At 39.2% G+C, this 12,180-nt stretch overlaps 2 protein-coding genes across 2 annotated transcripts; both read left to right on the plus strand.

Annotated features, from left to right (window-relative positions):
- The first annotated feature begins 1,956 nt into the window (after nucleotides 1-1,956).
- LOC148188860 (uncharacterized) lies at nucleotides 1,957-4,574 on the plus strand. Its single transcript, XM_088080861.1, has 6 exons — nucleotides 1,957-2,561; nucleotides 2,653-2,985; nucleotides 3,084-3,440; nucleotides 3,648-3,788; nucleotides 3,890-3,936; nucleotides 4,028-4,574. The coding sequence occupies exons 1-6, from the start codon at nucleotides 2,513-2,515 to the stop codon at nucleotides 4,160-4,162; spliced, it is 1,062 nt and encodes a 353-aa protein (XP_087936987.1). The 5' UTR covers nucleotides 1,957-2,512; the 3' UTR covers nucleotides 4,163-4,574.
- A 3,400-nt stretch (nucleotides 4,575-7,974) lies between these two features.
- On the plus strand, nucleotides 7,975-10,295 carry LOC121947647 (uncharacterized). Its single transcript, XM_088080867.1, has 6 exons — nucleotides 7,975-8,179; nucleotides 8,270-8,599; nucleotides 8,698-9,054; nucleotides 9,175-9,309; nucleotides 9,446-9,483; nucleotides 9,598-10,295. The coding sequence occupies exons 1-6, from the start codon at nucleotides 8,131-8,133 to the stop codon at nucleotides 9,730-9,732; spliced, it is 1,044 nt and encodes a 347-aa protein (XP_087936993.1). The 5' UTR covers nucleotides 7,975-8,130; the 3' UTR covers nucleotides 9,733-10,295.
- The last annotated feature ends 1,885 nt before the right edge of the window (nucleotides 10,296-12,180 follow it).

The following is a 12,180-nucleotide window of genomic DNA, read 5'->3' on the forward strand; positions in this document are numbered from 1 at the left end:
CCCATCACCTCCTCATGTGGGTTGTTGAGGTATTAAAAATAGACAAAACAGTTATAGACCTTTATTCCACGTGCCTTTCTTTAAAAACAGCAGTGAAGCTCGACTTCCTGAGGCCAAAACAGAGAGTGAGAAAGCTAGAACAGCCCCTTTGTACTGACACCTCAAGTTTCCATGCATCATTTGTCTGTTAAAACTGTGTCTGCGTGTTTATCTGTGTGTGCACAAAGGGTGTTTTGGCTCGTTGTCAACACTAAGCTGGTCCTGGTGAAAGCCACAGACCACAGCACGCTGGTTTTATAAATGTTGCCAGTTTTAAGTCTATAGATAGAAGGATGTCTGTTTTATCCACTTTTATTCTCCTTACACATTTCAGAGTGTGTGGTGTTGGTCTGCATGATATTGTCAGGCGTTCATGTTGATGTTATAGAGAGGCCGTCAGTCATACAGTTTGGTGGCACGGGATTGTTTTATTTTAATGTCCTCGTTGATCAAGTTAATCTATTAGTAGTTTTCTCTCAGGTTCGCTCCCTCAGATGAGAATATGCAGGTCAGAAACTCTAAATCATGACCAGCTGAAAGTTTTCACGTGATACTGTGAGTGACTCGCTCTGCTGCTTCACGGTGGGAGGTTTAACACTCCTCCTCTGTACGCTGTGCTCTTCCTGCTGAAGTGACTGACAGGCAGTGGGCGGGTCATCGTTGATGGTGTGGAGCATCTGAATTGGCTCGCAGCATATTTAAGATGGCTCCTCTCTCTTTGTGACTGTTGAAAATGGCTGCATGCATCTTCTCATCAGTACATCAGTCAAACTGATCCATAAACTCCTGTTTTAATAAGGGCTTCAGATACTGTTGTAGGATGTACTTGTAGGCTTAAAGATATTTATGTATCTTTATTTACAGATAAGTTGCATGTGATGTATTTGTATCTGAAGTCTTGTGTTATCAGTGTCCATTTCAAAATTGATATTAAACTATTTTGAAAAAGTTCATTGTAAATCTCTGAGTTAAGCTTGGTTTTTAACCTCCGACAGCACTAAATACAAACAAAGCGTTTGAATCAGATCTGTTTTCTGTCTGTTACTCCTCACTAGAGACCACCTCACCAACGGCTGCAACAACTCTAGTCTCTCATAGTCAGATGTGTCTCGGTCTGTACCAGCGTTGGAGAAAGTTCTGGCTGCACCTTCAAAGCCCAGATGTTCATGGAAGGGAATACAGGTCCAGGCACCAGGATGGTTTGAAAAACATAATAGGCCTTTAAGTCATTGGGATAGAAACATTAAAATTACAACAATCTGTATGGACTTGTGCCTTCTTACTCTCTGGGTTGTTTGTATTTCCTAAAATCAATCACAATCATCTTGGCGAAGCTAAGCTCAGGACGCAGTGACGGTGCTACTGTAAAATAGTGATAAGAGGGAACTTGTTTTGGCAGAACAACTGAATCAACTACAGTTTATGCTCATTAAGTGAGTTATGCATGCTTTTTTGTCTTTATATTTCCCAGGACCAGAACCTGATATCACTGCCATCATTCAAAACTTTTTTAATACATCATCTGCACGCATGGAGGTGAGCATTAAAATAACTAAATCTGCAAAAGAAAATGCTGTGTGAAACACTGAATGACATTTAAATCTGTAGGTTGTTTCTGCAGCGCAGAGTTAGTTGTTGTTGTTTCCCACACGGCACTTAGCCAAAATGTGGCAATAGGTCTGGCTATGTGAGGTTTCATGGAGCGATGTCAATTTTGAAACGGGAAGGTGCAGGGAGAGAAGGGGCTCGTACCAGCAGCATAGTTTGTGTAGCACATGATGCTAAAGACATACAGTATGTCACTTGACGTTACATTACTCTAATGACAGGGTTACTCATTTCAGGCCAGACTATGATGTTTTTTTTCTAAATCTAAGCATATTCTTGTGTTTCCTCAATCAAAGGAAATAAACCTAAAATGAAGCTTTTTGCCAATGTTGTAAGTTTATTTTGAAAAAGACTGTATGCATTTATCAAACAGAGACTACATTTCCTGTGAAAATGCAAGTTTATTTTGAAAAGAGACGATGTATGTAACATGCATGAATGGACACACTGTCCTGAGTGTCCAAACCTGATGCTGGACGGATATCTAATGTGTCCATCATGTTGGCACTCGTCTGGGAGGAGGGGCTCAGGACAGAGAGGGGAGAGCAGCAGGAAAAAGGTAAATTTTCAAATTCTGCCCTTTTTTTTTCTGAAAACTGCACCCTCCAGCTTTAACTCGTGTTTACTTTCAGTGTCAGCAATAGAAACCCACCATCAAACATGAAACAGACTGGTGCTGATGATGTTATTTCATGTTGAAACGTTGGTTGATTTTATTTCCACTGTTGTGGCAAAGTAAAAGACCAACACAAAGAGGGGCCAATCAGATCACTCTGAAATTGTTCCCTCCCACTTTATGTGATTACATTAAGGCGAGTCGTCTCCTAATACGATGTAATTTAACTGCAGTTACAAGTGGATTCACATGAAAATGCTGATCGTATTTTATATACTGCTGATGCTCAGAGTGGGACGTAAGTATATTTTTTATTCATCCTCTTACAGTAATTTAATACATGATTCTCTGTTGTTTAGCATTAACCTCTGTGCCTTTTATTTTTTCAGGAAGTTCACACGATCAGATCTTGGAGACAAAGACTGTTGATGTTAGACATCATGTGACTCTAACATGTGATCGCCAGAAATCTGGGAGCATAGACACCTTATTTTGGTTCAGGCTTGTTTCTGGAAACTTACCTGAATTCTTGGGAGGAACATATAATAACTTTAATTATACTGGTGTTAACAAGACTCCTCACTTTACAGCTAAACAAGAGCCTGGAACATTTATTCTGGATATTCAGGAAACACAGCTCAGTGACACTGGATTTTATTACTGTATAGAAGTAAGCCAACTTGACATGACATTTTTGAAAGGCACTTTTCTGAACATCAAAGGTAAACATCATTTATAACAGCAGTTATTTTAGCATTTTAGCTACATTTATGCTCATTTAAGTGAGTTAAGCATGCTTTTTTGTCCGTATGTTTCCCAGAAACAGAACCTGATATCACTGCCGTCATTCAAAACATTTCATCTGATCCAGTCCGTCCAGGAGACTCAGTGACTCTGCAATGTTCAGTCCTCTCTGACTCTGAGAAGAAAACATGTCCAGAGGAACACAGTGTGATCTGGTTCAGAGCCGGATCTGATGAATCTCATCCCAGTTTAATTTATGCTCAAATAAACAGTCGTGATGAATGTGAGAAGAGTCCTGAAGATCCATCTGCACAGAAATGTGTCTACAGCTTCTCAAAGGACGTCAGCTCCTCTGACGCTGGGACTTATTACTGTGCTGTGGCCACATGTGGGGAGATATTATTTGGAAATGGAACAAAAGTGGACATTCAAGGTAACTGTATCATTGCTTCATTATTTCATTATTTATATGAAAAGTTAATTGTATAAGTTACATAGAATCCACAAAGATTAACGTTAGCCAATTTATTTTACATTTAAAATTATCTTACGGGAGGGTGACATTAAATATCGTCAATTTTTATGTGTTTTTCTTTTGAAAAGTTAAATAATATGATGTTGTTTGATGATAATGTTTCAGCAACCAGTTTGTGGTCACAGAACAGAAAAATAACTGCATCTGCAGTTATTTTTCTGCTGTGTGCTGCCTTGGCTTTAAGTCTGATTGTTACAGCCGTCCTGGTTTGTGCCATCAGGAAGAAAGAGTGCGATTGTTGCAACGGTAATAGTGGTTACTCATAATTCTATATTTTAGCAGTATTACATTATAACACTGCATCCGTGTATATTGTTATCTATTTACCTTCTGCTTTATAATTTCAGCTGCTGTAGTCGAGCAAGGACACGTTGGTGGTCAGAAAAGTCAACAGGTAAAGTATTCAAGGCTACAGAAGGGTTGAGTTTACTACATTTTATGAAGGTTGTTTATTTTTCTAACTTTGTTATCTCATATTTTTTCAGACTGTTGGGGACACACAGGTTTATTCTGCTGTCATCTTCACAATGATTAAAACTGGAAGTGGTGCAATGAAGGACTCAATAGCAGCAGAGAGACAGAGGATCTACGCTGCTGTTAAGGCTTTTGGGTTGAATTAGTAATTAAAAGGTCTGTTTGTCATCACTTGGTACTTCATGATTGAATGCTGGTCTATTTGGAGTTAAAGGTTTTGTTGTTTATGGCTGTTAGCTACTCCTGTACATTATTGTAACGTAATAAAGTTTTGTCCGTATGTTCAAAAGCAGTTATATTTGTTGTTTCTTTTTCATGCAAAAGTGCACATTTCTCTCTCCCTCATTTCTTGTCATCTAATAACTGTGATCAAAACATAACAATGGCCCAAAGTACTACAAGTCGAGGCAAAAACTGTTTAGTTATATAGCACATTTCTTGTCCAAATAAAGCCTAAATTGCCTGAGAGATTACACAGGTAAAAGCACGAGGAATAAATGGTAAAAAGAATAATTTAGGATTTCTTTTTCCATGTTAAACTGGAGAAAATTTTGCAACATCCAGCTGCTTGTTTGTTAAATGCAGAATCTCAGATGGTCATTGAACTGTAGTCATTTGGTGACACAGCTATACATATTTGCATATCATCTGCATGCATGTGATATGAAACTTTTTGTAATTGCTTTATTAAATGGTAAAATGTAACATTTTAACAACAGAGGTTTGAAAATGGGTCCTTTGGGATCTCCACACATTGTTGGGAGACGGTCTGATGTCCAGTAGATACAAAATACTACAAACTAGGACTTCCACTTTGTGGCTGTATGCCTCTGCAAACCAGTTGCACTTACAGTTTTGCAGCTTTGCAGGCATCTTCAACACACAGCAGGACGATCTTTACAATCAGCACAGTGTCAAAGTGGACGACTGTGATTAGTGTCATGGATTCAGTATCTGACCAAAGCAGACGTTTAAAAGGTTTTTCTTTTTGTCTGTTAAAATGCATTACTTTCTACTTTGTTTTGCTGTAGACACTCTTAATACCACTGAAGATGAGCTGGATCGAAGATTATTGGTTGTGTTTTAGCTATTAAAGTGTTCCTCATCATTATAATGTATATCTATTTCACATACAGTGGTTTTCAGCAGGAAACATAGTCTGTTCTGTGTAACATGCTGCAACTCCACTAAAATTAGCCGAGGCATGTAGGCCTATTTCTTGGACACTTCTGAAACATGCCGTACACATCTGCTGTAATTACAAGAACCGTCAAAGTGGCTGCCATCAGCCTGATCAGCTGTTTGATCACTGGGTGGAGATCTTAGCTCGACTGACTGCACTTTTCTACTTTATCAGCATTTCTATGAACAGAAAGCACCAAGTGAGTTCAGCCAGGCTGTCACTCATTTTCAGATAGTTACGCAGACCAAACTAAAGATCACACTTCAAACTCCAGCTCTTGGTGAAAAGACCAGGGTGGGACCTGTGAATGATGAGCACGTCCCTCCTCTGACAGCAACCACCAATGAAAAGCACCAAATCGAAAAGAAGCACTCACAAAAGCATGACTAGTTAGGTGTGTGTGCCCAACCCTCTTTCACCCATCACCTCCTCATGTGGGTTGTTGAGGTATTAAAAATAAACACAAAATAAACAGTTATAGACAGTTATAAACAGTTATAGACCTTTATTCCACGTGCCTTTCTTTAAAAACAGCAGTGAAGCTCGACTTCCTGAGGCCAAAACAGAGAGTGAGAAAGCTAGAACAGCCCCTTTGTACTGACACCTCAAGTTTCCATGCATCATTTGTCTGTTAAAACTGTGTCTGCGTGTTTATCTGTGTGTGCACAAAGGGTGTTTTGGCTCGTTGTCAACACTAAGCTGGTCCTGGTGAAAGCCACAGACCACAGTGCGCTGGTTTTATAAATGTTGCCAGTTTTAAGTCTATAGATAGAAGGATGTCTGTTTTATCCACTTTTATTCTCCTTACACATTTCAGAGTGTGTGGTGTTGGTCTGTATGATATTGTCAGGCGTTCATGTTGATGTTATAGAGAGGCCGTCAGTCATACAGTTTGGTGGCACGGGATTGTTTTATTTTAATGTCCTCGTTGATCAAGTTAATCTATTAGTAGTTTTCTCTCATGTTCGCTCCCTCAGATGAGAATATGCAGGTCAGAAACTCTAAATCATGACCAGCTGAAAGTTTTCACATGATACTGTGAGTGACTCGCTCTGCTGCTTCACGGTGGGAGGTTTAACACTCCTCCTCTGTACGCTGTGCTCTTCCTGCTGAAGTGACTGACAGGCAGTGGGCGGGTCATCGTTGATGGTGTGGAGCATCTGAATTGGCTCTCAGCATATTTAAGATGGCTCCTCTCTCTTTGTGACCGTTGAAAATGGCTGCATGCATCTTCTCATCAGTACATCAGTCAAACTGATCCATAAAGTCCTGTTTTAATAAGGGCTTCAGACACTGTTGTAGGATGTACTTGTAGGCTTAAAGATATTTATGTATCTTTATTTACAGATAAGTTGCATGTGATGTATTTGTATCTGAAGTCTTGTGTTATCAGTGTCCATTTCAAAATTGATATTTAACTATTTTGAAAAAGTTCATTGTAAATCTCTGAGTCAAGCTTGGTTTTTAACCTCCGACAGCACTAAATACAAACAAAGCGTTTGAATCAGATCTGTTTTCTGTCTGTTACTCCTCACTAGAGACCACCTCACCAACGGCTGCAACAACTCTAGTCTCTCATAGTCAGATGTGTCTCGGTCTGTACCAGCGTTGGAGAAAGGTCTGGCTGCACCTTCAAAGCCCAGATGTTCATGGAAGGGAATACAGGTCCAGGCACCAGGATGGTTTGAAAAACATAATAGGCCTTTAAGTCATTGGGATAGAAACATTAAAATTACAACAATCTGTATGGACTTGTGCCCTCTTACTCTCTGGGTTGTTTGCATTTCCTAAAATCAATCACAACCATCTTGGCGAAGCTAAGCTCAGGACGCAGTGACGGTGCTACTGTAAAATAGTGTTAAGAGGGAACTTGTTTTGGCAGAACAACTGAATCAACTACAGTTTATGCTCATTAAGTGAGTTATGCATGCTTTTTTGTCTTTATATTTCCCAGGACCAGAACCTGATATCACTGCCATCATTCAAAACTTTTTTAATACATCATCTGCACGCATGGAGGTGAGCATTAAAATAACTAAATCTGCAAAAGAAAATGCTGTGTGAAACACTGAATGACATTTAAATCTGTAGGTTGTTTCTGCAGTGCAGAGTTAGTTGTTGTTGTTTCCCACACGGCACTTAGCCAAAATGTGGCAATAGGTCTGGCTATGTGAGGTTTCATGGAGCGATGTCAATTTTGAAAACGGTAAGGTGCAGGGAGAGAAGGGGCTCGTACCAGCAGCATAGTTTGTGTAGCACATGATGCTAAAGACATACAGTATGTCACTTGACGTTACATTACTCTAATGACAGGGTTACTCATTTCAGGCCAGACTATGATGTTTTTGATGTGTTTCCTCAATCAAAGGAAATAAACCAAAAATAAAGCTTTTTGCCAGTGTTGTAAGTCTATTTTGAAAAAGACTGTATGCATTTATCAAACAGAGACTACATTTCCTGTGAAAATGCAAGTTTATTTTGAAAAGAGACGATGTATGTAACAAGCGTGAATGGACACACTGTCCTGGGTGTCCAAACCTGATGCTGGACGGATATCTAGTGTGTCCAACATGTTGGCACTCGTCTGGGAGGAGGGGCTCAGGACAGAGAGGGGAGAGCGTCAAAAGGTGAATTTTCAAATTCTGCCTTTTTTTTCTGAAAACTGCACCCTCCAGCTTTAACTCGTGTTTACTTTCAGTGTCAGCTATAGAAACCCACCATCAAACATGAAACAGACTCGTGCTGATGATGTTGTTTCATGTTGAAACGTTGGTTGATTTTATTTCCACTGTTGTGGCAAAGTAAAAGACCAACACAAAGAGGGGCCAATCAGATCACTCTGAAATTGTTCCCTCCCACTTTATGTGATTACATTAAGGCGAGTCGTCTCCTAATACGATGTAATTTAACTGCAGTTACAAGTGGATTCACATGAAAATGCTGATCGTATTTTATATACTGCTCATGCTCAGAGTGGGACGTAAGTATATTTTTTATCATCCTCTTACAGTAATTTAATACATGATTCTCTGTTGTTTAGCATTAACCTCTGTGCCTTTTATTTTTTCAGGATGTTCACAGGATCAGATCTTGGAGACAAAGACTGTTGATGTTGGACAACATGTGACTCTAACATGTGATCGCCAGAAATCTATTAACCAAGAAACCTTATTTTGGTTCAGGCTTGTTTCTGGAAACTTACCTGAATTCTTGGGAGGAACATATAACTTTGATTATGATGTTGTTAACAAGACTCCTAACTTTACAGCTAAACAAGAGCCTGGAACATTTATTCTGGATATTCAGGAAACACGGCTCAGTGACACTGGATTTTATTACTGTATAGAAGTAGACGTACTTATCATGACATTTTTGAAAGGCACTTTTCTGAACATCAAAGGTAAACATCATTTATAACAGCAGTTATTTTAGCATTTTAACTACATTTATGCTCATCTAAGTGAGTTAAGCATGCCTTTTTGTCCGTATGTTTCCCAGGACCAGAACCTGATATCACTGCCGTCATTCAAAACATTTCATCTGATCCAGTCCGTCCAGGAGACTCAGTGACTCTGCAGTGTTCAGTCCTCTCTGACTCTGAGAAGAAAACATGTCCAGAGGAACACAGTGTGATCTGGTTCAGAGCCGGATCTGATGAATCTCACCCCAGTTTAATTTATGCTCAAAGAAACAGTCGTGATGAATGTGAGAAGAGTCCTGAAGATCCATCTGCACAGAAATGTGTCTACAGCTTCTCAAAGGACGTCAGCTCCTCTGACTCTGGGACTTATTACTGTGCTGTGGCCACATGTGGGGAGATATTATTTGGAAATGGATCAAAAGTGGACATTCAAGGTAAGAGATGAAAACTTCTGGTCAAAATCATTGTGATGAATTATGCAAGATTTGCTCCTTATGTATTACATTTTATCAAAAACAAATAACCTTCATTTTTTGGTCCTTGTATTGTTTCAGCGCCCAACTTGTGGGATTTGCAGAATTTGCCCAGCCCAATCCTGTTTCTGCTATTTGCAGCTTTGGCTATAAGTCTGATTGTTATTGCTTTCCTCCTTTATACCATCAAGAAGAAAACTTGTAATCATTGTAACGGTAATAAAAGTTTCTCATACATCAATCTTTAAACCAGTAATTTGCAAAATCTGACTTCACAGGATTTACATACGTGTGTAAATTGACCTCCTAAAACATATTTCATCTTAAATCTTGAATTTATTTTGTGATACAGATGCCGTCACTCTGCAAAGAAATGCTGCAAGTCAGCAGGTAAGGTATACAAAGAAAAGATGTATCTATCTGTCTCTCTATTGGCATATTTTTCTCTTAACACATAGAGAGATATAAACCTGCTGTCTCATTATATCTTTCTTAATTCCTCAGAGAGATGAAGACTCCTTGGTGTATTCTGCACCAACTTTTACCAACAGGAAAGCTGGCAGAGCAGAGAGAAGAAATGTAAACGCAGCGGAGGGAGAGACGACCTACACTGATATCAGGGCTTTTGGAAGAGATTAACATCTGCTGGATTTCCTAATTAAAGCTCGATAATTTTTGTAAATACGTTGTGTCACATCAGTTTAAAGTTCAGATATTGATAACATTTTTTTATTGGGATAACCTTGAAAATATTTAATTTGTCGTTTTGACATACAATGATGTCTGACTTTTTTATTCTGTTATTTTATAAAAGTATGAATTGTAAGGAATTTTGAAAAGGTTTTTTAATGGCTTTTGGTGATATCCTTCAGCATCTAGTTTTTTGCATTTTAGTTTATAGTGCTATCACTCGGACTGTTGAAAGACTTAGCTTGAAAGAGTAGAGAGCTTGAGGAAGATTTACTATCTTTGCTGACATGTTTAATGCTTTTAACTTCACATAAATCTATCAATGCAAATTTAAGACGCATCATTTTCTTTTCTTTTTTTTAAGTTTTCTCATGGTATTTTTTTAACATGTTTAGTCATAATTTGTTCATTTTTAAAAATTGCTTTGACTCATTGAAATTTATTGTTTTTATTTTGCTATTGTGTTTTTTTATGTTTGCAGCACAGTCAAATAAAATTTTAAAGCAACAGCCGAGGAGGCTTAATAGGCATGAATACTTGATGTTGCTGAATTTTTCGTGCTCATGCTGATGTCTTGGCAAACAAAACAAAAACTCCATTGATTTTTACCATTTTCATTGTGGCCTCAGAGTGTAAATATGTTACATTTGCTCCTGGAAAGAAATTGATCTTGAAGTGTTGTTTCATATCTCAGGACATCTTCAGTTTCTACCTCTTATAACTCGCTTCCGGGAGGCAAAGTCCGACTCGAATGTAAAGAGTTGGCATAATAATATGATATGGGATTGATCTTAAAGCACCTTGCCTGAAATATCTACGTTTCTCAACAAATGTTTGAGGTCTTTGCAGTGGCAGTGTAATGTTTTCTACGCTACAAACACCAGCAGTGTGACGAGGTGCTGAGCGTCTATTCTGTACTGAACGCTGTGTGTTTGATGGTTTTTCTGGGCGCTGAGAGTTGAAATATTTTCCCAGCCATCCAGTCACAGTGGAGGAAGGGTGGTGCAACAAAACAGCAGACCAACTGTCACATCCTACATGTTCAAGTTTCACACAACAACAAGGAGAAATGAGATGCAGGAGAAATATATTATCATACTGTGCATATATGTATTGATATATGTTTCCTTTCATGAACCTACACAGTCCAGCAGGTCTGTCCTCTCCTCTTATGTACATCAGCCTTCCCTTCATCCAGAGCAAATTCTCGATGTTGTGCCGACTTTTTTACTTCTGCAGATATTCTGTAGCAAAAAAACAATGTTGCGGAAATAGTGCTTTGGTGGACGTGTGGCCTTAAGATGCCAGACGTGTGCCGCATCGTCCCCAGTTCATGTAAAGCAAAGCCACATGCTGCAGCTAGACTGGCAGTGAATGAGCTGTGGTGGGCCATGTCTGCGCCCTTTGACCAACCATCAAGGCTGTTTACTCAGAGCAGACCTGAGTAAACAGAGAAAACATGGATGCTTTACAGGCATTTTTAATAGGCAGCAGGGAGATCTTTATAATCAGCACAGTTTAAAGGTGAACGACTGTGATCAGTGTCATGGATTCAGTATCTGACCAAAGTTGGCATGTATGAGGTTTCTCCTTTTGTCTGTTTCAAATATGCCATGTTCTACTTTCTTGTGCTGTAGACACTTTTAATACCATTGAAGTCGAGTTGGATCAAAGATTATTGGTTGTGTTTTAGCTATTAAAGTGTTCCTCATCATTATAATGTATATCTATTTCACATACAGTGGTTTTCAGCAGGAAACATAGTCTGTTCTGTGTAACATGCTGCAACTCCACTAAAATTAGCCGAGGCATGTAGGCCTATTTCTTGGACACTTCTGAAACATGCCGTGCCACATCTGCTGTAATTACAAGAACCGTCAAAGTGGCTGCCATCAGCCTGATCAGCTGTTTGATCACTGGGTGGAGATCTTAGCTCGACTGACTGCACTTTTCTACTTTATCAGCATTTCTATGAACAGAAAGCACCAAGTGAGTTCAGCCAGGCTGTCACTCATTTTCAGATAGTTACGCAGACCAAACTAAAGATCACACTTCAAACTCCAGCTCTTGGTGAAAAGACCAGGGTGGGACCTGTGAATGATGAGCACGTCCCTCCTCTGACAGCAACCACCAATGAAAAGCACCAAATCGAAAAGAAGCACTCACAAAAGCATGACTGGTTAGGTGTGTGTGCCCAACCCTCTTTCACCCATCACCTCCTCATGTGGGTTGTTGAGGTATTAAAAATAGACAAAACAGTTATAGACAGTTATAAACAGTTATAGACCTTTATTCCACGTGCCTTTCTTTAAAAACAGCAGTGAAGCTCGACTTCCTGAGGCCAAAACAGAGAGTGAGAAAGCTAGAACAGCCCCTTTGTACTGACACCTCAAGTTT

This window comes from Plectropomus leopardus, chromosome 8, assembly GCF_026936395.1.
Source record: "Plectropomus leopardus strain MGB_pleo_1.0 chromosome 8, ASM2693639v1, whole genome shotgun sequence".
In the NCBI taxonomy this organism is placed as follows: Eukaryota; Metazoa; Chordata; class Actinopteri; order Perciformes; family Serranidae; genus Plectropomus; species Plectropomus leopardus.